The sequence below is a fragment of the Psammomys obesus genome, unplaced genomic scaffold (assembly GCF_907164565.1).
Source record: "Psammomys obesus unplaced genomic scaffold, mPsaObe1.curated_primary_1811, whole genome shotgun sequence".
In the NCBI taxonomy this organism is placed as follows: Eukaryota; Metazoa; Chordata; class Mammalia; order Rodentia; family Muridae; genus Psammomys; species Psammomys obesus.
The window spans coordinates 12,650,243-12,675,955 of NW_026596134.1; the positions used below are offsets into that span (position 1 = coordinate 12,650,243).

Below are 25,713 nucleotides of genomic sequence, written 5' to 3' on the forward strand. Positions count from 1 at the left end.
GCTCACGTAGCTCAGGCTGGCCTGGAACTCGTGAATTGCTTCTCCTCCTGCCTGGCCTCGGGAGTGTTGGGATTACAGCAGTACGCCACCACGACTGGTCTCTGAGGCCAGTTTTTTAATGGAAGAGCAGAGTGCACTGAGAGAGTAGGCATGATTCGTAGGGAATGTCTTGTGCTTGGAAAGATCGTCTACCTCTTCAGCGTTTAACGACAGTCGTGGTTAGAAAGTTTAGCAAACTTGAGCTTAGAGGGCTCCAGAACATCCACTCTGTAATGTGTAGACGTGGCTTGGTCACCAGGCCTAACCTTTCCAAATGACTATTCAGAAATAGTCAGACTGGGGCAACACCTGTTCCCAGATTGTGTACATTCTGCATGTGTGTGATTCATGCACGAACTATCAGTCTGTTGGTATCTCTCGGTAGCCTCCCAAAAGGCTAACCTAAGGTGATCATTGTCGATTTGGGTGAAGTTCTGCCGCTGTCAAATATAAGCTGCAGGCAGAAATTACTCCTTTTACTTACTTAAATACCGTCTTGCTTCTGTAGTGCAACAGTAAGGACTTCACAGTAATGCCGTAGAGCCAGGGACTTTAGCATGTGTGAGTATTTACTCAGGAGGCTGGGGCAGAAAGATCCCAGATTTAAGTTTGAGGTCAGCCCTGGCTACAGCCCTGTTTCAATAATTGAAAAGAGAATAATATAACAAACCCCAAGAATCATAACCTAAAGTAAGTATAATCCAGTTTGCTCAGAATGAGAGATAAAACCTATACCATGACCTGGAGCTGCCAAAGGCCCCACCAAGAGCCAGGTTGTGATCCACCTCCAGCCCCCAAGGAGGCCACAAGGTAGGCAGGGCCTACTAGAAGACACATTGCCTTGAAATCGTTAGGGGGAGTCCCATTGCCTCCCAGCCAGGTTCTTTTGAGCGGGGAAAGTCCCTTTCCAAGAACCAGTGTGTCAGTTCGCCCCTTGAGAGGCTGTTGAAGCAGTGATGTTCCAGAGACAGTCCACAGTCCTGGGCCACTGGATGTCAGTTCTTGTCACTTGCTAAATATTAGATTATGATTCCCCAAACCCACCCGTTTTTCACATTGAGGAGAATAATGGTGTTGGTGGTGGTTTGAGGATTTCATGTTAGAAGGCTCTTGATGTGTTGGTCCTCATTAGACTGGTGGTCATTCTTACCCTGAGACAGGTCTCGGGGTATATCCCAGATTGACTGGGACCCTGCATTCTCCTGCCTCTGGCCTCCTCAGTGCTGGGATTTCAGGCTCCAGCCACCGCACCCCACCCTCTGTGTTTATTTTGTGGGGTCTGTGCTGTGCCTCTGTGGCCCATGTTGTGGTGACTGGCTGAATTCTCTTTGGTTGAGGTTTTTCTTTTTTTTTTTTTTTTTCTTTTGTTAATTAACTGGGAGAGTGCACGTGTGGAGAATAGTCTCACAGCAGGCATTGGGACTCACACTGCTGGCACATTTCTAACATACTGAAATGGTAGCCTGCCATCACAATTGAACCACTGTTTCCGTCCAAGCTGATGAAGTCCTCTGTGCGTGTCCTTGCCCATTGCCTGACAGCAGAGCTTTGAACATTGGAGTCCTCTTTGCTTCCCTTGGCCTCAGCCCAAATTTCATAGACTATGAAATTTTGTATCTAGTTTATATTATAAATAAAGATCGTGGAAAGACCGCGTTTAACAGTATTATCTCGTCTTTTTAATGCTACCATGTATTTTAACTAGGTTTACCACAAATTCATTTCTTGTATATCCTGTCTTGATTTTTAGGTCCTTTTGTTACTTGAATTTACATTTGCTTAGAATTTTTCGAGGTTTTTAAATCCTCAATTAGGATACAGAGAAGTTGTGAAAGCACCTTTCTCCCTTCCTCTCCTTTCCTTCCCTCTTTCCTTTCTTTTTTCTTTGCCTGCCTCTGTGTGTGCATGGGGGGGGGGGCACTGGTTTTATAGTTTAAATCTTACAGGGCAATTTTATTTTTTTAACTGTTGTGAAGGGGCGTGTGTGCTTGCACGTGTGTTTGAGCTTACACTTGGGCACGTGATCATGTGTGAAAACGCTCAGCAGCCTCTAGAATCATCTTCAAAGCATATTTTTGATAATTGACACTGTAAACAAAATCTTATCTCTCATGTTTTACTTTCTGGCTTTGGGCATTTGTTTACATGGTTGGGGTTTGTTATAGGTCTTTATGAAATGAGTTTTAAATAGCACTTGGTCTGACACAGACATCAACATTTTGGGTTTTAAGTATGTAAACTTCATTGGAATAGGACTGCTGTTCCCTAATATATAATATAATATATATTATAATATATAATATATAATAATATGTATCTATGGTATCTAGAATAGTGCCTGCTACCTTATTGCACATAGTTCCTGAATAAATATCCACTTATTTTAAACCTCAAGATTGTTATTTTACACTTAGAATGATGTGATTGCAGTTCATTTGGCCAGCGTTGCTCTGTTCTGGGATTTTACTTCCTGGAGAGTGTGGAACATTCCCAAAGCTTTGTACATAGATATAAAAGCACCTTTCTCCCTTCCTCTCCTTTCCTTCCCTCTTTCCTTTCTTTTTTCTTTGCCTGCCTCTCTTTTTTCTTTTCTGTATTCCTCTTTCCTCCTTTTCTCTACCTTTTCTCCTTTTCTTTCCCCTTTTTGCACATTTGTTCTCTCTCTCTTTTGCAGGATCTTGCTATCTGTCTTGGGCTTGTCTCAAACTTGCCATCCTCCTGCCTCACCCTCTGAAGTAGCTGGACCAGTGCATGGGTGAGCCATTGCACCTAGTTTCCCATTTATTCATTTCCTTAAAAAGGTTTTTTAGGTTCATTTTATTTTATGTGTTTGTGTGTTTTGCCTACATGTATGTGTATGTACCACATGTATGTCTGGTGCCCACAGAGGTCAGAAGAGGGTGTTGGATCCCCTGGCACTGGAGTTAATGATGGTTGTGAGCCACCTTACAGGTGCTGGGGATCCAACCCAGTCCTCTGCAAGAGACCTTAGTCTAAACCACTGAGCCACCTCTAGCACTTCATATTTACTTATTGGGGATCCAGTGAATTGTTTATAAAGTGCAGGTGCAAAGTTACTTAGAGGAGCTGGGTGACCCCCGAAAGAGCTGCATGACGTGGTTATTTTCTTTCACTTTGGGGGTTCTTGTGGGAAACTTTGGAGCACTCTAGTTCTCCTGGCTCTGAGGGAGACTGCTTTGTCAGGCAGGGTGAGCTTCCCCAGTGCTCTAGGAAGTGCCCTTGGCTTGGGAGTGGCCCGTCTTAAATCTGCTCGTCAGCCATTCCAGATATCTACTGACCTTATTTCCACTGGAAGCTGAGAAGACATGGGAATTTTAGGTGCCTTTCTCTCACTTGCCTGCTTTCCTCTGGACTCCAAAAATAACCAAAACCTTGTCAAGAAAAATTACGTCACATGCAAATGTTTTGTGCTGAATAGTCACAAATTGAATTCAGGCACGTTTGTGTATAATGCACAAGATTGTGGCCTAGAAAGGGATGAGTATGTCATTGACCTTCTGAAGGTTCTGAAAAGTTCCCTGAGCTAAGGCACTTCCTGGGGGAACTGGAATTTCAGATTGACCAAAACCAGAGGGTTAAGAATATAAAATACATGTGCTCCAGCTTTGGGATTTTCATGTGAGAGATACCACAAGCGACTTTGTCAACTGCCATCAATATGCCCCAGTGGTGTCGTCTCTGGGTGGAACTGAGCGTGTGTTTGCTCACCACGGGAGCCTGTGGGTTGAGTGGTTGGGTGGTGTGGTGGGGTTGAGGGGTGTAACGCTCACTCAGTTCTGTCACTGTCCCTGCAGTGTATCTCAACCATGTATTCCAGACTGACCTGTTCCCCTCAAGTCTCCTGACCTTCATATTTAGAAACTGACACAAAATCTGGAGTACAGTATTTCCACACGTGTACATAATGGGTAAAGATCAAATCAAGACACTTAGCATTTCCATCTCCTCAAACAGTGAGACAGCTCGTAGAAGGCTGTAGGCTGTACCTACTATGATGGTCTGTAGACCAACGGAACTCATTTCTCCTGCTTGTGCTTCTGTGTTGTTAGTCTCTTTCCACCTGCCCCTCTACAGCATTCAGGAACAAATGGCCTCTCAGTATAGTTTCCTTCCCCCCCTCCCCCAAACAAATGTTATTTTATCTGTGGCTTTCTTCCATTGGACTCAGGAAGGCCATTTACTAGTAATTTTTTTTCTTTTTCTTTTTTTTTTCTTTCTTTCTTTTTTTTGGCCACCACTTACTTATTTATTGGGCTTGTTTATTTGTTTTTTTAAATTTATTTATTTAATTTTTTTTGTGTCTGGGTGTTTTGCCTGCCTGCATGCCTGCACCACTTGTGTGCAGTGCCAGGGGCCAGAAGGGGACATTGAATCCTTTGGAACAGGAGTTACAAACAATTGTGAGCCAACATGTAGGTGCTGGGAGTGGAACCAGGTCCTGTGGAAGAGCAGCCAGTGCTCTTAACCACTGAGCCGTCTCTCAGACCCTTACTTATTGGAGTTTTGACACAAGGTCTCATTGTGTAGCCAGGCTTGTCTGGATGTACTCCAACTCAGGGTACTTCTCCAGCTTCATTTTTTGATGGGGCAGCTTACTGTTACAGTAGAAGCTCCCACAGGCAGAGGGAGGTTCTGAGTGAGAGTGCCGCCATCATAATACGGGCCTTCGGTGGTTGTCCCCCTTACCTGGCATCACCTTTGTGCCCATCTGGACAGTGAGCAGTGGTGTCTGAACTGGTGACGCCCTTTAATCATTGCTTGAATTCCGGGGCCATTTATTGAGCCTTGTATTTCATTCTGTCAGATATGCATCCTGTTCTTCTCTGGTAACAAGGGCTCATTATGTCCCTACAGCGTGACGGCACTGCAGTATTTTCTTACTCTGTTCTTCAAGCAGCCTGCATGCCTAAAACGACTATTAGTTAGACTGCCTTTAGCTTTTCTCTCATTTCTGTTGTTGTTTTAGTGTTGGGGATTACACGGGTGTCTTTGAGCATACTGGTCCAGTACTCTACTTCTGAGCTTCTTCCTGGCTTATTATTTAATTTTTGGAATTTCCAGATAAGATCTTACTCTGTCGACCAGGATGGCCCAGAGCTCACCCTGGCCAGCCTTCAATTCAGGGGACTTTGCCTGCTGAACGTTGGAATTACAGACTCTGAGCCCTTTTTTGTTTGTTTCAATTTTTTTTAAATTAAAAAAAAATTTTTTTAACATCTATTTATTTGCGTTCATGTGTGCATGAATGTGTGAATGTGTGGTCGTGCATGTGTCTACCATGTGGTTCCTGAGCCATGTCTTCAGGCTCGGCAGCAGGTGTCTTTATCTGCTGAGCCATCTCCAAGGCCCAGTGTTTGCTTTCAGACAGGAGTTCACTGTGCAGGCCCCAGGCCAACCTGGAACTCCAGATCCTTCTGCCTCAGGCTCAGGAATGCTGGGATTACAGGTATTCACCCTACCTAAACCTCACTTATCTTTTAGTGAACTAGTAAAATATCCAGAGGCTATTGAAATTTATGCTGAAAATGCTAATTTCATTGGTAGAAACTGTCACATGTCCTAAAGAGCCATTAGAATGTAAATTATAGATAATTTATAAGTGGGTCTGTCACCCAAATAAGATCCCCTAAAAGGCGTGTATTGTACTGTGTGAGTTTGTAGGTAGACAGAGTATTCTGAATAATAAGCAGACAAAGAAAATATACAAGTAATATCATACTGGGTGGCAGAGCTGATATTTATCTTTGTTTTTCTTTGTTTTTGCTCTTTCTATGTTACCCGGGGTGGCCTTGAACTTGCTACTTCCTGCCTTTTCTTGCTGGCAGTATAGAAATGCCTCAGGATGTCTGGCTCGATTTCTTTATGAATCTAAGAGTTTGATTTGGCTTATTTATATACTGTTGAGCTTGCTCTGGCTCTGACTTGACTAGCTGATCTCAATATTAAGTTCATTTTCAACAATTTGAATTTTCTACTGCTAAATCCAGCAGCAGTTGGAGGCAACAAGGTGGAGTTTGGGTGGTAGGTGGATGTGGGGTTGCATCCCTGAAAGGTAGTTTTTTTAGGAGCCACTGGCTGTGTGCCAGGCTGCATTTGGGACTTTACATATGCTGGCTGGAACCCAGAGTGAGTTATTGACTTCCTGCTTGCCCTGGAGTCTAGCTGCTGAACCGACGAAGAGCAGTGTTCATGAGAGACCTGGCTGACAGCTGTTTTGTATTAGTGTTGAGTTATCTTATAAATGTATTGATTGTAATAATATTCTAAGAAACGGGTCAGAAAAGATCCCTGGAGTGTTTTTGCGCTATGCTGCTTTGAAATATCCACAAACATCTCTCTCTCTCTCTCTTTTTTTTTTTTTTTTTGCCAGGTTTGATGCACATTATCTAGACAATAACTCTAATTTTTCTTTCCATATAGTTTGTATCTACAGATATTACTCAAACAATTACACACTTGTCTGTTTTTCTGGCTGGCACAGCTTTGGAAGTGAGTTTAGGCTTGGATGGTATGACAACAGAAAGAAAGGGCCACTTTTGTTAGCATTTATTTACTTTGTATGCATGTACATTTGTGGGGTACGTGCATGCCAGAGCTTGCATGTGTGTTTGTATGCATTTGTAGGTGTATGCATGCCTTCACTTGCACATAGAGCCAGACAGCTTGTACGTTCTTTCCCTCCTCTCTGTGGATGTCAGTGATTGAACTTTACTAGGCTTCAAAGCAGTGACTTTCTTCCATGAGCCTTCTTGCCAGCCTTGTTTGCTCTTGAAGCAGGGTCGCACCATGGCTGGCCATGAATTCATTGTGTGGCAGAAAATAGCCTTGAATTCCTGATCCTCCTGCCTGTACCTTCCAAGTACTGGTATTACAGGTGTGGGCCATCATGCCTAGCATGAAGCTTGTACAACAGCAGGGAATATTATCTGTGGGTGTTAGAGATGGCTCCGTGGTCGAGAATGCTTGCTACACTCCAGAGGACTACAGTTTGGTTCTCGGCACCCCAAGGGCAGCTCACAACCACTGTAACTCAGTCTCACAGGAGTCTTCTAGAAAGTCTAGTGCCCTCCTCTGTCTTCTTTGGCACCAGGCCCACACATAGTGTGCAAATGTATGCACAGGCAAACACCAACGGACATAAAATAAAATACAAAAATTAATCTCGAAGAATACACAGGTATTTGAGTTAAGCTTATAAACAGGCCCAAAGGGTCTCAGATTTCTAAGATTTAGATAAAGAACAAAATCTGTAGCCCACTTATTGGGCTGAGATACAAGAGCAAACTGGTTAATGGTCAAAGAACGAGGAGCTCCACTTGCTCTCAATTTTGTGATTCCTAACCAAAGTGACTTTCTGTACAGTGGCATCAAGAATTAATTTGCCCTTGTAGTGAAACTTTGTGTGCTTATCTTGGTTATCTCTCTCATCTTTGGGGAATAAAATGTTTATATATATATATATATTAAGCATTTCTATTTACTCTTAGTTTCCTCTTTAGAAACATGTTGATATTTTAGTCTTTTTTTTGTTTGTTTTTGTTTTGAGACAGGTTTCTTTGGCTGTCCTGGACTGGCCTTGTAGACTAGGCTGGTTTCGAACTTACGGAGATCTGCCTGCCTCTACCTCCCCAAGTGCTGGGATTCCAGCCCATGCGCCAGCGTGCCCGGCAGTATTTCAGCCTTAAAATCAAACGTTCTTCTAGAGTGCATCTTAGGCAGTGTACCATCTACCCTGCTTGCTTGTGTCCACCCCAGGACACAGCCCTGGAGAGCAGGACCTGTGTTCTCTGGCTCAGTGCTGTGTGCTGGCGCCCACGCTGGCATTTGACAGCTAGGAGGTAGTCAATGTGCGATGAAGGAATAGATGAATCTAGGACATCTAAGAAATACGGACTTGTTTTGTTTTTGTAATTAATTGGGTGGTGCCAGGAATCAAACCCATAGTCTGCAGTGTGCCAGGATGGCGTTTCACCACTTAGCTACTTTGCCAGCTCAAGAGAATGTCCCTGTCCCTTTTCTGGTGCCGGGGAGAGAATGTTCGAGGCAAGCCCTTCACCATCGAGTTACATTCTCAGTCTTGAGAATGTAGTTTTTAAGTTGCCTTGTTTACCGTCATCACGTGCTTCATGGTGTTTGACTGGGATTGTAAACGGGAAAAAACGAGAGCAGTTTATCCAAGTAGACAGTAGTCCTGCTCACTCCTTGGATTTCCTTTTAATAAATTTGGCTTATCATTTCACACTATGCTTAAATGTTAAGCTACAGTAGAAGGAACATGGACACTCGAATTCGATTCCTGGACTTCAGTGTGATAAAAATTAGTATAACAAGACTTGTTACTTTCCAGAGTCCTCACTTATATATGATAGTGTTCTGATACCATATATCGTCATATTGCTGATAAAATAAAGAATGTGTAATTGGATTAAAGTGAGAAGAAAATGGAGGAAAACTAAACAGGGAGGGAAGGGACCGGCTGTGTTGAGGCCATGTGACCACTGCCATCTGCTAGAAGGAAGAGGTTCTATACTTAATTATTTATGGCATCCTCTGTGGAGGTCAGCTCCGGGCCTGAATTAGCTTGGAGCTCATTAGGACCTTTGTCAGATGATCTCTCCTTTGGGGAGACTTTATCTTGGGCTGTCCCCTCTCATCTCTGTCCTGATGAAAGCCTTCTAACTTCAGCAAGTCGAAGAAAGGCACCAGGATAAAATTATAGTTGCAATTTTACATGGGATTAACTTTTATTAAGCATAATGCATTAGTGGCTTTAAAAAACCCTCCGGCTAATTTGTGTTATCTCTCTGGTCTGTTTTAAAAATAGTACAATCAAAAAGAGTCTTAAAATAATTAGACAAGAAATGCTCTGGGAATTAGGAAGAGGTTACACTCTGGTAGGATTTGGACCTGCCTGGAGCAGCTGGTGTCTGTACACTAGAGTGAAGCAACCATAGTATGTGAAACGAAGCCAAGCTCTTTTTAACTTTGTTTCGACTCTAGTTACACAGCGGGCAGCTAGCTACAAATTTAGGAGATTAGTAGAGATACTTTTTAAACAGCTATAGATGAAGTCATCAATATTTTTGAAGATTTTTATGATTTTTTTTGGGGGGGGATCGAGGGGGACAAACTAGAAAACAAACAAACAAAAATAATGTAAAATATCTGACCCTCAAAAGGCTTCCTATGAATATAGTCAGTGATCCCTGTAAGTTTATGTACAGGTTCCAGGAAATTCAGTATTTAAGAGTCTTCGCAATGGAGCATGGCTGTAAGCCCAGCACTCTGAGACTCTGAGAGGCAGAGGCAGGCGGATGCCTGTGAGTTCGAGGCCAGCCTGGTCTACAAGGTGAGTCCAGGATAGCCAAGTCTATACAAAGAAACCCTACTTCAGAAAAAAGAGAGGGAGAAAGAGAGATATTCTTTCACTAGGATGAGTTTTCCACAGACACAAGAGTAGCCACCTGAATTTCTTATCAAGGAAAGGTTCTTATCAAGAAAGATCTCACAGGTGGGTGCCACCGATGCAGGAGACATAACAGAAAGCCAGTGTTGGACAGTTGGCAGGTCTCACAGCGCCTGTAGTTCTCAGGTCCTTCCGTGGCAGAGCTCTCCTGCTGTGCTTTACTAGCCCTGGGAAGGCTGGGTGAGGAAGTCCTGTGTTCCAGAGTTGTTGGCATTGGTCCTGGAATGTGGATTCAGAGGTGGAGCTTCCCCTTAGCTGCCCTGAAGCAGAACTCCACAGAGGAAGTAGGGTAGCTTCTATGCTTTGGGCAGAGCTTTCTAAAAACCCACAAATAAGGGTATGTACCAAAAGAACAAAAGAGAGGGGACAAATTGTTCATATTTGGCTTTGAAAAAAAAAATCTGCTTGTAGTTACAGGTGAAGAAACTGCAGTTAATTTGAGTATTGTAAAGCTTGATTTAAAAAAAAAGTCATTCTATTTCTGGGAAATGAAACACTCTGGGTAACTTTGTTGAATAAGTATGGCTTATCACTTTCCTAAATATCACTGCTAATCTCTGGAAATATTTATACATTTCTCTACCCCTCCTTTTGCTGTTTTCTTATTTTGAGATAGGTTCTCACTGTGCCCAAGTTAACCTGAAGCTCACTGTGTAGTCTAAGGTGGTCTTGAACCCCTGTCTTGTTGCTTCCTGAGTGCTGAAATTGTAGGTGTGTGGCCAAGTCTGGCTGCTTAAATGTTTGTGTTTGAAGTAGCCAAGTCCAGCTGTATTTAAAAAGGAAAATAATATACACAGAATAAGTTTAAGGCTCTCTAATTTTATTTATAAGAGGTCATATGCTCTTGGTGGTGTATGAAAGGGGTTGGTCTTTTGAGCCATGGCCTCATTATATAGCTCTTGTTGGTTATTTACTATGTTGAATAGGCTTGCCTTGAACTCCAGAGATCAGCCTACCTTTGCCTCTCACATGTGCCACCATGATTGGTTAAGATATGATACACTTAATTTTTAATTTTTAAAGGTAAATTAATTTTATTATTTTATGTTTATGAGTATTTTGTCTTCATTTGTTTGTGCACCTGTGCATGCAGTGCCCGCAGAGGCCAGAGGAGGGCATCCGATCCCCTGGAACTGGAGTTCCAGATGGTTGTGAGCCGCCATGTGGATGCTGGGAATTAAACCTGGGTCATCTGGAAGAGCAGGCAGTTCTCTTAACCAGAGATCTTCTCTCTAGCCCAAAGGGATGATATACTTTCATGACCCAAACAGTTTCCAGTTCTATAGCATGTCTTACTATTGTTATAGAAAAAAACATTTGACTTACAAAGTAGAGGTGGGAGGATTGTGAGGTTTAGGCCAATCTGGGCTACGTGATAAATCTGAGGTCATCTTGAGTTGCATAGTGAGACCCTTTCTCAAATAGAACTAAATATTAATGTGGAATAAGGGTCTAAAAGTAGTGTGTTTAATAGACCAACCATGGTTTATGTTCAAAACAGGTTTTTCTGCTCTGTAAATTGTGGAAGGTAGGAACAGTAGTTGCTTTCTCATAAATGTGATACTTGGATGACAGAAAACAGCAATGTGTCTGGACTGTTGGCTTAGTAAATACTGCTGGCTTATAGGCATCACCTGGGTAGTTAATTAAAGGCTGTGTGTACAAATGCCTACACAATGTTGGCGAGACAAAGTGGAATGCTGTAATGTGTAAGATTTACTGGGAAGATTTACCTAGGAAGGTGATAGTATTTTAGGGCCCCCAAAACTTTCTACGTAATTCCGATACCGGTGTCCTGTGGGCAGTGCTTGGAGAGACACTGGCTTTGGTTTTTGGAATACAGCTGGCTATATGATGATGCAGTGTCAAGGGTGACAGGAGTAGAAGACGTCATTCTTTTCGAGATTTATTTATTATATATGCAGCATTCTGCCTGCATGTGTGCCTGCACGCCAGAACAGGGCACTAGATCTCATGATAGATGCTTATAAACCACCATGTGGTTGCTGGGAACTGAACTCAGGACCTTTGAAGAACAGCCAGTGCCCTTAACCTTTGAGCCTCTCCAGCCTGACTATTCATTCTTTTAATCCAACCAAACTTAGTGAATTCTTACAGTATTTTAGTTTGTAGAAATAAAGGGACATTAGGAATATTCCCCTTGTAGAAAGTAAAAATATTGAGAAGATAGTTTTCCCTTGTTAAAAAAAAAAAAATGGTAAGACAGGCTGGAGAGATGGCTCAGAGGTTTTAAGAGCACTGGCTGCCCTTCCAAAGGTCCTGAGTTCAGTTCCCAGCAACCACATGGAGGCTCACAACCATCTGTAATGAGATCTGATGCCCTTTTCTGGCCTGCAGGTGTACCTACAGGCAGAACATTGTATACATAATAAATAAATAAACCTTTAGTAAAAAAAGATAAGACAAACATTTTTAATATCTATAGAAATTAAACATTCTTAAATTTTTAGATTTGTTTATTTTATGTGTAAGAGTATTTTGCCTGTGTGCATGTAAGTGTACCATGTATGTGCCTGGTGTCGTCAGAGGTCAGAAAAGGACAACTAGTGCAGTATAAGTGCTAATTTACTGTGTGTGTATTGGCTGGGTTGGGGTGGGGTGTTAAGATAGTTTTGGTATGTAGGTGGCCCTGTCCTTGAACCTGTAGCAGCTTTTTGCCATGGCCTTCCAGAACTGGGGACATATGCCTCCACCCCTGTCTCTGGTCCCAAACCTCAGTGTCTGCTTTAGATCCATCTAGATCACTTTATTGCACTAGGTGTGGCATCTCATGTGGGGGGTGTCTGTATGAGAGAGAGGGATAGAAACACACACACGAGAGAGAGGTATCACTCATTCTCTTAATTCACAGTTTATTCTTCACATTAAACAATTAATTTCAAACAATTGCTTTGAATGTTCATCCAGTGCACTTTGAGGGGCAGGGAAGAGTTGTGGTTGCATCTGTTACTAAAATTTCTGCCATTTACATGTAGTTTTATTTATAGAATCAGAGTCCCTGAATAGTGAAAAGTTGGGTTAGCACCATGGTTCAGAATTATACTGGGTAGAGCACTGCCTAAGACTTTGTAAAGTAATATTAGTTATAGGCTGCTGAGGTGGCCCATCGGGTAAAGTTTCTTGCCACGGAAGCCTGATGAGCTGAATTTTATTCCCCGTAATCCATTGCAGAAAAAACGAACCAACTTCTAAAACCTTATCCTCCGAACTCCACACTGCACACCCGTGAGCATGGAAATAGAAAATTTCTTTCTTTCTTTCTTTCTTTCTTTCTTTCTTTCTTTCTTTCTTTCTTTCTTTCTTTCTTTCTTTCTTTCTTTCTTTCTTTCTTCCTTCCTTCCTTCCTTCCTTCCTTCCTTCCTTCCTTCCTTCCTTCCTTCCTTCCTTCTTTCTTTCTTTCCTTCTTTCTTTCTTTTCCAGCACTTTTGTTGTTAGATCAAGAAATGGCACACAATTGTCTCCCTCCCCCATCTATTTCCTGAATACTATTGTGTATGTGGAGCTTAGCATTGCTTCTTTTTCCCCCCTCCTTCAAGCCTTGGCTACGGCCCCTTTCTGAGAGGCAGTGGGAGGCTGCCTGGTCCGCCGCCTGGCCCCGGCCCTGCGGAAACGGTCGGAATCTCTTTGTGCATGACTGCCTGCTGCAGTGCCCTTCGTTCCTCCCTTCCAGGTCACGTACTTCAGCCTTTGGTACTACAACAAGCAGAATCAGCGCCGCTGGGTGGACCTGGAGAAGCCCCTCAAGAAGCAGCTGGACAAGCACGCGCTGGAGCCCACGGTCTACTTCGGGGTGGTCTTCTACGTGCCCTCTGTTGCCCAGCTGCAGCAGGAGATCACCAGGTGAGAGGCTCCCTGCCGTCTGTGTTTAGAAAGCTGTCCGGAGAGGTCAGAAGGGTGCAGCTGAGGGCGAAGGCCCTTGAGATAAAGGCCTCTGACTGACTTTGCCCTCCGGCCCACATTTTTAGTCACCACATTACTTGGAGGTTCTGGAATGCAGTATGTCAGACTGAATTATGCCTCACTAGGCCCAAAAGGCACGGGAAAGATGATCCGTTCACCCCGGCCTGAACTCTTGTGAGAACCTCTTTAATGTTTTTGTTGTTCTGTTTCTGATTCCTCATAATGAGGAAATGGGAGGGGCCAGGGTTTAAACCGTGTGCTCCTAAACTCCTGCTCTCTCCTCAGGGAACTAGCCAGGTTCTTACAATGCCGACCCCGATGCTGTATTCTGTAGATGGGTCAGGGCTAACGTGGGGGACAGAGCACACACAGCGGGAGAAGGTGTTTATCACGGGAGAGTATTGGCCGGTAAATACCCTCAGAGGGGCCGAAGCTGAAGGCGAACAGTGGAGGGACTAGGAATCTTGCTTTGTTTCATCCTTCTGGGTTACATAAGGCCCTTTTCGTGCATTCCCTCCCCTGCCCCTCTACTGTCCCCTTTTGTGTCCCTTCCCATCCCGTCAATCCCCTTTCTTTCCCCTACACAGTTTCCCTTCTGCTTTCATGTCCCTTTTCTCTCTGTCTCCCCATATCTTTCCCATACTCCAGTCATAGTCTCATATCATCTGACTCCACGAAGCTCTGGCATGCCCCTGGTTGGGGTGCACTCTGTCTACCCCAGGCTACCTTAGGATTTGCTGGTAGATCTGTTAAGGTGGTTTGTATCACAGCTTCCTATTGTGGCTACTTGCGTACCTGTCTTTCTCTTCTTTCTACATCTTAAGTCCATGTTTTCTTTGGCTTGGCCTTCCATTCAACAGCTATAGTGCCCTGCAGATAGTAGGAACTGCTGCTGCCTCATGCTTGTGGAATGCTGTTTGAATCTGCCAGGTAATTACTGGAAGATACTAGAAAACCAAAGAGGCAAGGGTCAGCTGGTAGGGATAGGCACAAACGGACTGTGGAGCAGATCTGAAAGAGAAATATTGAAGAGAGTAAGTAGAAGCCAGGAGGAAAAATATGAGCTGGCCCCTTAACTCACTTACACATTTACTGAAGATATTCTGTGGTCTAAGAGCTGTTAGGTCCGTCGTTTGAACCTGACCCTGGAGTTGGTGCTCACAGTCTGGTGGAACTGGCAGTTCATGTACATATATAGTCACAATGTCCTACGGTAAGAAACATTTCATTTAAAGCTCCAGATTCCCAGGGCTGGGGCATGGAGAATGTGACTACGAAAGGGAAAGAGCTGACTTCTTGATAGGCCTTAGAAGGAATCTTCTAGTAGGGGGAATAGCGTGTGGACAGCAGGGAACATAGAAAGTCTCAGCTAATACCTGGAGAGGAGAGGCTTAGAAGCCAGGTGTGCACAGTCATAAAGACACGGGACAATGAGGAAGGTGCTCTCAAATCTTAATGGAGTAGAATGATTCAACTTGTGTCTAACAAAGACTGCTCACATTAGCTGATAAATTAGAGATGAGAAAACTGATGAATTCAATTGGAAGTGACAGGAGACCAGTTAGGGAACTGTTGTTGGAGTAGAGCTCAGACATTACTTCACAAAGGCGTGAGCTATAGAGTGGGTGAAAAGCAGGGGGTTGTTGGGTTCAGCCGACAGGACTGCTCCTTGATCAGGTGTTGAAGACCTAGTAGAGAAGTTCTTTCAGTAGGAATTAGGTATGGTTCTGGGTATCAATAAGAAGACTTCTAGTTCTGAAATGAGGCCCCAAGGGCAGCCATCCAGGCTTGTGTGACAGCTCTGCAAAACAAAGTCTGCTTCTTTCTCTTATATTATGTTGTCACCAGCATCTTCTTCACACTTACTGGGCTTCCTCCCAATGTAAGACATCTCTCTGCACAGGCTGTGGCTCTCAGAGCGGTGGAGTCAGGAAGCAGAACAGTGGTCACTATGACAGGGGAAGGTGTAGGTGGATGTGCGTCATGCAAAGAAACTTGCAGGGGAATAGGTACTTAGGCGGCCTAACCTGTAACCGTGACTTCGTATATTTTTTATATGTCAAAACTATATGTTGGAGTAGTTTTTTCCCTGCCAGTTATGCCCCAGGTAGATCTTGTAAACACCCACTCAGGGCTGGAGGTGCAGTTGAGTGGCAAAGCCCTCGCCAAGCATTTGCGAAGCTTTGGGTTCAGTTCCCCGTACACCAATGGAACAACACCTCCCCCAAAAAAGAAAAAACAAACCAAACAAACAGACAAACAAAACCAAACATTCAAAAGTACTTTAAGAAAAAAGGCAGAGAACAGAAATCAGGATCACGTCTTCAGAGCACAAGGACTTGTTAGGAAAATGTAGTCATAAGGCAGCAGAAAACTCTCACCCACGTGATGGGAACTTACAGGGATTTTTGTTTGTACAAGTCAGGAAAATCTGAGAATAATGAATGCTGACTCGATAGATTGAATTTTTACGGATTCATGAACTGATAGTATGTAACCTCATTGGTTACTACACTAGTCCATTTTTTCGTTACTTATAACACTATTAGTATAGTCTGTATAAATTTTAATGATTTAGTGGATTTAATGCCTCACCATTCTGGAGCATACGTATTTGTAAATGTGGCATTTTCCTGCTATGTCATTTACAAGGAAATTCTCATGTAAAGGATAGTGAACCATCACTGAACGATTTATAGCATATATAGAAGAATTGGTTCTCAGAATAAGACCTATTCAAAGCTAAGGTGAGAGAAGATTACATGGAGGCCCAAGTTAGTTTGGTCCATAGATGTCATGGATGCTGACCTCAGGATTTTTGTTTGATGTAAGGAGAGAGTCTAGCATAATGACAGTGGAGCATGCCCACCAGATACACCTCCCCAAGTGCTGTCTCTTTGGGCATTCAAAAGCTGTGTAGAAAGTTGTAGGTTTTCCCCTCTGGCACCGCAGCATTGCCAGCATTTTTAGTCGCTGATTGCCAGACACTGTGGTGCCTGCTAGCTGGTAGAAGGGGAAAGCTGGGTGCAAATTCTTTTTATTTCAGTAGATGGTGTGTCGGTCAGGCCAGAGACTTAAAGCCCAGGTGGAGGGCTGACATAAGAATGCGTATGAATTCTGGGGAATTCAGATATGGTCTACACTTGGACTGCTCAAAGACAGGGACCTAGAGAGACTCAGGTGGCATCGTAAACTGCAACGGCAGTCACTGGGTCAAATTTAACTCTTATCTCCAGTGTCTAGAGTGATGCTGCAGAACGAACAGTAAGAGGCCCTAGCGCTGACCTAGTCAGTGAATAAAAGGAAGCATTACGTTTTTACTCTGGGGCTTCATCCAGATGGAAAAATGATACGATGAAAGGCTCCTGACTAACTGAACGTGCATTGCTGATGATAATCCTCGCTGCAGCTTGCGTGCCAGCGCATGTCTAGTGTTGTTAATGGTGTTACACATGTCACTTGGATGTTTACAGCCCGCTGAAGGAATATCTTTATTTTATCTACAAGACTATGACTTGCCCAAGGTCATGCATAATCCTAAATTGGAGGGCTGGAATTTAAACCTAGATCCACTCCACCCTATGGGGGTGAGGGGCGCAGATGAAGTAACTGTGTTACAGAATAGTAAAGTCTTTTAAAAGTTATTCTCATTATGGTTACATTTTAAAAGCTTCAAGATCGCCTATCTGAAATATCAAGAATCATTTTCCTTAAGTTTTACAGAGCTAGTGAAGTTTTTATGTAAATAGCTATCTAAGGCCTTATTACCAAGTTACAATGAGAGGTTTAAAAGTCAAGATTGGCCAGAATTGGCACATTTTCCTTACTGTAAATAACAGATCGCCAGGGCTGTTTTAGAGGGTGCAAGACAGATGGCGTGTTGCCCTATAAATGACTTTTAACTTTGGTTTTTTCTGACGGGTGTGTGGCTTGCTGGAGATCAAGCTAGGCTCACACATGCTAAGTAAACATTTACCCCAGAGCTATGTCCCTGACACCTCATTTTAACTTTGAAATAATTAAAGCAAGGGAGAAATAAAAACTCATTAAACAGATCGAATGGTGTGCTTATACTGTCAGGGGCATTCTTTGCATTTTTGAAAACATCTAGGGCTACAGTTTCATTTGACAGCTTATGTTCCTCTACTAAACTATAGCAAAGTGCTTTGAGTGTTGGTCAGAGGTTATACTGACACTGGTTTCATTAACTCATCCTTAAAATAGGTATCAATATTACCTGCAGCTGAAGAAAGATATTTTGGAAGGAAACCTTCCCTGTACCTTAGAACAAGCCATTCAGCTAGCTGGTTTAGCTGTTCAAGGTAAGCAATGTATGCAAAGTGATAATTCTATCAGATTAAGATGTGTGTTAAAAACAGTAAAGGATTCTGAATGTAACTGATTTTCTATATGAACTGTTATAGTATTTATGTATTAGTGGAATATTGTGCTATTATCTGGGGCCTTTCTTGTAGGAAGACAATTTGGATTACTTCAGTAAAGTGTGAGATTTGTAGACATTTTTGAAAGATGAATTATGTAACATGTCAAAGGAGCAAACATCTATGTATATGTACAGATATCAAAGAATTTAACATGCCAAGTGCTAATTTCACTGTAAGACTTACTTGATCCTAATATTTTGATCTTTTCATCAAGAAGGTTGATGAAATTATATTCACTTATGTCTATTTGTTTTTTTGAGACAGGGTTTTTCTGGGTAGGCTGGCTGCCCTACACTCGCTTTGTAGACCAGGCTGACCTCAAACTCACAGAGATCCAAGTGCCTCTGCACCCTGAGTGCTGGGATTAAAGCCATGTGCCTGCAAGCCTGGCTTAATCACTTGTATTTTAAGTACATTCCATGTCTTTGGTTTCCCAAATAACTGTTCTAGATTATAGAGCATCCTCACTCACAATAGAACTGGTTTTGTGTTTCATAAATTTTTTTTTTATTTAATTCAACATTGCACGGGTCTCATGTATGTGTATCATGCTGCAGGGGAATTTCTGCTCCTGTATTATTTGAAGTGGTAACTGGTGTTTAACCATGGAAACTGGCTTTTAAGTAAAAGAAAAATTAAGCTGGGCATGGTGGCATACACCTTTAATCCCGGCAAGAAAGAGGATTCTGTGAGTTCAAGGCCAGCCTGTACCACATGGCTAGTTCTAGGCCAGTCAAGACTACATAGTAGGACCACAACTCCAAACAAAACACAAAGGAAAAAGCAAAAAAATAATAAAATTTTTCCAGATACTAGCCGTCAAGGACACCTGTGATCTTGAGTTAAGCTTCTGACACAGTTATGCACCATCCCCCTTATATGCTGCCTGAACACATGCATTCCCTTCCCCATCTTGCTTTCTTCTTGGCACTTGCCTGTGCACGGAAGCATGTGTCACATTCAGGGCAGGCTTGCTTCACTTCATAGACATTTTTCCAAGCCAAGATGCACAGACTCACCTACTGTTTTTTTAAAAGAGACTCTAAAAGCTCATTCTGTTGTCTGTCAGACAGATTTGGCTTCCAAATCGTAAGCATGCCATCTGTATTACTCACTTTGTTGTGAAAATGTGTTGTCGTGAAAATTAAACGGAATCAACATGCTAATGTTTATCATTTTGTATAGCTGATTTTGGTGACTTTGACCAGTATGAATCCCAGGACTTTCTTCAGAAATTTGCCTTGTTCCCTGTGGTAAGACTTCTTTTGGCATTGGGCCTTTTTATACATAGTTAATTCCTATACTCTTGGTAATCCCTGATTGTCCCACATGACAGACTTTCTAAGCGGGACGAGCATTGCAAAGTCAGTTCCCGCTTGTAAGCATCCCATGTGCCAGTCTTGGTCTGTGTAAATTTACAGAACGGAAGGGTGTTGGCTTCTGTGGGGCACAAAGATGTTCTTTTACCTTTGGTTTTGAGTCTAAGAGGGATTTGGTTTTGGAGAATTGCATAATGTTGGGTTGAACCTGACTTGTCAGTGTTAAAAGCCTGCCTTCCACTTTCTAAAGTTACCGTTGAGGAAATCGGTGTGAACATCTCAGTGTAACAGCTGAGGAGGGTGTTCTGAGGGGGTTACAACTGGGCTCGGAACTGGGCTGTGGATGTTACCAACCTTAAAACTCAGCCGAAGCTTTCCCTGGTTGGAGCCGAGAAGGCAGGGCCACTCTTTTGGCCCTGAGCAGAGGCCACTTGCTTCATTAGATGCATCATGGCTGTACAAAGGCTCCCCAGTGTTAGTACTGGTCAGACTTTTGTCTGTAGTGAGAAAGTCAAGGCCAGTAGCAGCGGTTCCTTCTAAGAGAGAGAGAGAGAGAGAGAGAGAGAGAGAGAGAGAGTGTGTGTGTGTGTGTACTCACTGCTGTGTGTTTCCTTCAGGGGTGGCTACAGGATGAAAAAGTGCTGGAAGAAGCAACCAAAAAAGTGGCTTTGCTGCATCAGAAATACAGGTACACAGAAAAGACACGCAACTGATGGCTGCTTGAATTTGAAATACGCTTTGTGTGTTAAGTTGGGAACTTTACTGCAGCTTGCTTGCCGTTTTACGTTTTGCTGTTTAACAGTCACTGTGTGCCAAGTACTGTTGTGAGTACGACCCCCTGTCATTTCAATTACTGTCTGCTTTACCGATGAAGCAGAGGATATTGAAAGCGTCCAGGACTGAAGGGGCCAGGTCGTCACCTCATGGGTTCAAAGTGAGATAGTAACTAAACCTGTGTAAAATAGTACGTGATTAACGGAGTTTGTCTTCTACAGTTCAGTCCTCCGGGTGCCCTTCCTTCCTCCCTTCCTTCCTCCCTTCCTCCCTTCCTCCCTCCCTCCCTCCCTCCCTCCCTCCCTCCCTCCCTCCCTTCCTTCCTTCCTTCCTTCCTTCCTTTACTTCCTTCCATCTTTTTTAAAATGGTGTCAAAGTTTGAACTCAGGGGCTTGTACACAGTAGGCAGATACTTTACCGCTGAGCTACGTATATCGTCTGCCCTTGAGACTACTGAGAACCCGGCTGGCCTCAAGCTCTCTATCCTGCCACCTTTGACCCCCCCTGTGCTGGGGTTACAGCATGCATCCCTGCGGCCTTTGCTCCTCTGTATGCTTTTGGAAGCGGAATTTCTGTCCTCTGGCGAGCTGTGATAAGAGTCCTCGTATCTGTCGCCCTGACTATCCTTGCATGTACCCACCTTGCTGGTCCAAGCTGACTTTCTTGATGGCGGATCTCCTAAGATGATAGCTTTTACTCTAAGCCTGATGCTTTCTATATCACTGTGCTCTGATAGCTCCAGTGTTCTTTAAGGAGGTTATTGCCTTCATCTTAGAGACGAAGGAAACTAAGCTCAGAATGGCTTAGGTCTCTGACATATGGTAGAAGTGACTTGAAAATAGCTATGCCTGGTTTTAACTTTCAGTCTTTGGCCGTAGTCTCTTTCTGCGCCCGTTGGTCGCAAAAGAGTAACCTTCCAAAAGCAACACTCTCATCTCCTTCTGCACTCCTTCCCAGAAGCTCAGGGGATTTTCTCACTCTCCAAAAATTGCTAATCCTACCCTTCCACCTCCATGTCTACACGAACCATTTTTTCCCTAGTGCACTTGAGCCCTGAGGCACACATTACTCTGATTTTTATCATTTCATCCATTTTTACTGTCACTTATATAATAGGACTGAGGAACCCATAAGTACTTTCTATCCTTATGAGACAGAAGGCTGGACAGTTTACTTTAAAGATAAATAGAACACTTTTCTGCCTTCCAAGAATGTGTTCCCAACAATCTTAGGATAGTCAGCACAACCCACCGCAATAGCAGTTAGTAACAGAATACCGTGCGCAGTGGGGCAGGTGTAGAGAGAATGTGTTAGCGCTGCACTGGCCAGGACTGAGTACTGGGGACGCCCAGAGAACCTGACAGGAGGAGTGGTCGGGTCCTGAGCCCTGAGGAAACTAGTGATTGCCTTGTCCAAGTAGGGATGGACAGGTACATGATGAGCAGGGCCTATGTGCACAAAGGTTCAGAAGTGTGAGGCAGTCAGTATTCAGAGCAGTGCAGAGAGCCTGCGGTGGGCACAGCCTGAGGTGCCTCGGGCACATGGGAGAGGGGCAGCCGATGAGGCTGGAGAGGTTGGTCGACGCGTCGAAGTGTCCTTCCTTCCTCACCTCTCTCCAGTCACCTGAACTAATGGGGATCTGCACGTAGCCTCTTCCTGCCCTTGTTTCTTACATTTGTCATTTAGTCTTTAAAAACATTTTTTTAAAAAGATGTGTTCATCTTATTTGATATATATGAGTGTTTTGCCTGCCTGTATGTAAGTGTACCACATGTGTGCCTGTGGAGGTCAGGAGACGGCATCAGATCTGGAACTGGAGTTACAGATGATTGTGAGCTGCCGTGTGAGTGCTGGGAATAGAACCCGGGTTCTCTGGAAGAGCAGCCACTGCTCTTGACCATGTGTCCATCTCTCCAGCCCCATCATTTGGTTTCTAAACCAAATTCTCAGTATTTCCTGATACTTTAGGATAATTAAGCAACTACCTTCTTATTTAAATAAAAACTCTTGAATTTGCCACGAAGATATCTTGCTGCTTTATTGATTGTCTGTCCTTTTACCTGCCTGAAGCATAAGGTTAGATATACTTGCTTTCTGCAGTTAGCACAGTGCTTCATAGTTTTTGATAAATATTAGAGATCAATATAGCCAATTACAGATGCTTAGAAGTGTGAAATATTCATAATGTCCTATTTCAACGGATGCACAGCTTTTAAGAAAAGCATTTTAAAAGTTTAGATTCGGGAGCCATCTCATGAATATCTTTTGGATTGCAGAGGGCTCACAGCTCCCGAAGCCGAAATGCTGTACATGCAGGAAGTAGAGAGAATGGATGGCTATGGAGAAGAGAGCTACCCTGCCAAGGTGAGTATGACCAGCCCCAGTCAAGCTTAGCAAGCTGGGCAAGGCTGTGCGTACCTGTGGTTGCAGCTACTCTGGTTGCTGAGGTAGGTGAATGAATCATTTGAAAACAGAATAGGAAACAGGGTGAGATTTTGTTGAAGAAGAAACAAACAAACAAACAAACAAACCGGGGGTGGGGTTGTTTGCGATTTGAGAAAATAGCATGGCTGAGGTCTGTGTGACCAGAAGTTTGTAACTAAATGCAGTCCTATATTGTAGTCTGCGTTTTGGTAGGATCAGGAAATAGAGTTCTTAAGAGCCTAAACGTGGCTGTGAGGGTTCAGGCACTCGCCACCAAGCCTGTAGACCTGAGCTTGATGCTGGCGTTCACATGGTAGAAGGAGAAAACACAGGTTGTCCTCCAACCTCTACCTGTGCACCGTGGCATGTGTGTACCAGACACAAAATAAACAAGTAAATGTATTAACAAAAATATTTTTAAAAGAGTCCACACTCCTTCTAGCTCCATGCTTATTAGCAAGATAATAAGTCTTTCTGACCCTGTAGGTCTTCTGGACAATATTTATGAGGGAAACAGGTTTAGGGAAGTGGATACATTCGTCCTTAGGCACCATTCCCCAGGAATTTCTTCCTTTCTTCTCTCCTTTTAGGATAGCCAAGGGAGTGACATATCCATTGGTGCTTGTCTTGATGGCATCTTTGTGAAACACAAGAATGGAAGGCCTCCTGTGGTATTCAGGTATTTTTCTGTGTTTTAAATACTTACAGTTGTTCATGTTGACATGTCTTTCCTCAGTGCAAGTTGGAAGATGAAGATATTCCTTCTAGAGTTAAAGCCAGCCAAGTATGGTGCTTCGTTAACATGCTATTATCTTCAAAACCAAATATGCAGGAAAAAAGTGCTTGTAGTGACAGCCTGCTTGTAAATGCTTATAAATTGTAACCTGTTAGCACAGAGAAGCCATTCTTTGTTTTGATGGGGATATTTTCACTTGAGCTCTGGTTTCTCAGACTATTTATTCACTGTGGAAAATCTAGGCTTTCTTTTGAATATAGTTCTATAACAAAGTTAAGAAAATGCCAACATCTTGGCAAACTTCAGTTTTTGTAAAGTTGTTTTCCCTCCAGTTATAAAAAACCGATGTTGTTCATTTGCAGGAATCTTGGAGTGTATGTAGCGGGGAGGTACAATGATGGGCAAGGGTGTGCTGATAGTGCAGGTTCTGAGAAGTGAACCCACAGGTGGCTTAAGCTCACTTTGTAGGGTTCTGTGTTCCAGTGTTTGCACATACAATGTTTTACTAATTCTTTGAGATTTTTATGTCTTTATACAATGTTTTTGGGCCATGCTCATTCCATTTCTCCCTCTAACTTCTCTTGAATGTAATCTCCTATTTGGTATCCATGTACATAATATAAACCCATGGAGTCTATATACTCATGGGTATGAGGCCATACCCTTAAAGGAAACTGCATGTTCTTCCCCAAAAAGCTGGCAACTGTCAATAGCTCCTTAGCTAGGGGTGGGGACGGGTCTGATCTTGTACAGGCAACCACAGCTGCTATGCATTCACAAATGTCAGCATTCCTCTAGTGTCTAGACACTGTTCCACTCCATTCTTCCATGGCCTTTGCTTTTATAATCTGTCTTCCTCTTCTTCCGTGATGCTCCCCGAGCCTTGGTGTATGTGTGTGATATAGATATTTTATTTGTGGTTGACTACTCCACAGACATTTACTCTCTGCCCTTTGAGCAGTCTGAGTTTCTGTGTTAAATACCGACCATCCATAGCAGACAGAAACATCTGTATGGAGGTCTGAGGGCCGCACTAATTGATAGGTGTGGAGATAACCAATTTGGAGGGCAGTTTGACACTATGACCATTTAACAAAATTGTAGGTTCTCCCCGGGGCCAGTGGGTTCCCCCAAACATAGGTCCTTGTCAGATTTATTATAGAACAAGGCATGAGGCTGTCCCCACAGATTAGCTTTAAATTCAGCCAGAAAGCGGTTGTGCCACTACCTATGACATTTGTGCTACTACCGCACCTGTAACAGTATCTTGCCGTGCCTGTCATTGCAGCTGCAGCATTCCTAGCTGGGTAAGACTGTTGATGATTTCCCTCTCAGCATCCTGCATATCACCTTCAGGTACCATGAAAGCTAGCCAGCAGGGAAGAAGTTTTCTGACCAGCACAAATTTCATCTCTCCCATTTATATCTTAAATGTCATAAATTAGGTCATGTTTTATGTATAATTCCATATATATGTATAAAATTTCTTATATATAATTCCTTAAAATCTATAGTCATAGAAAATTTTTTATGATTTTTATAAATATTTGCTCTTTTGCTCTCTTTTTTTTTATCGATTTAAACAAAACAGAAGGTTTATATTGTTTTCATCAAGCAGTGAGGCAAATCCTATCACTTCTGTCTGTTGTTGGTTCCTTTGTGTCTACTATTCATTGAGTGTAATTTATCAGGAGCCAGATACTGTGTTGACTGCTTTCTCTGCATTTACTCATGTAATCTTCATCTTCATATAACTCAGGGTGGCAGGTATTACCACCACTTTTCACACAAGATAGTGGAGGATTAGAAAAACTAAGGGATTTGTCCCAGGCTGCCCCACTGACAGGTACAGGTAGACAAGAACTTGGATTCTCTACTTAAGCCGGGGCTCTTAAGCACTGTATTCCATTGCCCGCCCCCCATAGCTCCTTCCTTCTATGTTTCACTTTACTTTTGAGAACTGGTCTTCCCCATTAAAGACTTTTTCACTAAGATGACATCTCTTCCTTCTCTAGCTTTGCTCTGCTGCCTTTGGGTCCTGAATTACCCAGAGTGACAGTAGCTACAGAGAGTAGACATGGCTGTGGGAACAGAGCCCCATTCCCACATTGCACTGCCTGTGCGGGGCTGCCGCCTGTGGCAACTGGGCTCTTGTCCCCAGCCTGGTTATAGCGAGTCTTCCCGACATGCTGAGCTGGGGCCACAGGGAGAGGGGACTGTATCAGGGCTCACTCACAACTGGACTTGTACCCAGAGGCCATAGAGAAGCCTTGGGAACTCAGTCAGTTGCTTTCTTCACTGCATAGGAATTTTCAGATCTGCCTCATTTAAACTGATGCAAATAAGTCTTTAGCTTTAACAACTGAGCGTTAAGTCAGTAAATTAACTTTGATCTAACAATTTTTAACTAAATAAATACAACACAAGCCGAACACCCCGAGTCAAAAAATCCCCAATCAGAGATGTGGGGGACCAAGGATAGAGCTCAGAGGTAAAGCACTTGCCTCAGGTTTGCAAGGCCCTGGGTTTGCATCCCCACACTGGCAGGCGAGGGGCAAGAGTCCACCC

The 25,713-nt window shown here is 43.3% G+C and overlaps 1 protein-coding gene across 3 annotated transcripts in view; it reads left to right on the top strand.

The window, feature by feature from the left end:
* Nucleotides 1–25,713, top strand: part of Ptpn21 (protein tyrosine phosphatase non-receptor type 21) — a 59,626-nt gene that overhangs the window by 11,281 nt on the left and 22,632 nt on the right. For all 3 annotated transcript variants that reach the window (XM_055593058.1, XM_055593057.1, XM_055593059.1), the window contains exons 3-8: nucleotides 13,218–13,387; nucleotides 17,672–17,769; nucleotides 19,078–19,145; nucleotides 19,829–19,899; nucleotides 22,262–22,349; nucleotides 23,000–23,088. In XM_055593058.1, the coding sequence (XP_055449033.1) occupies nucleotides 13,218–13,387; nucleotides 17,672–17,769; nucleotides 19,078–19,145; nucleotides 19,829–19,899; nucleotides 22,262–22,349; nucleotides 23,000–23,088 (584 nt within the window). The remainder of the gene's footprint in view (nucleotides 1–13,217; nucleotides 13,388–17,671; nucleotides 17,770–19,077; nucleotides 19,146–19,828; nucleotides 19,900–22,261; nucleotides 22,350–22,999; nucleotides 23,089–25,713) is intronic.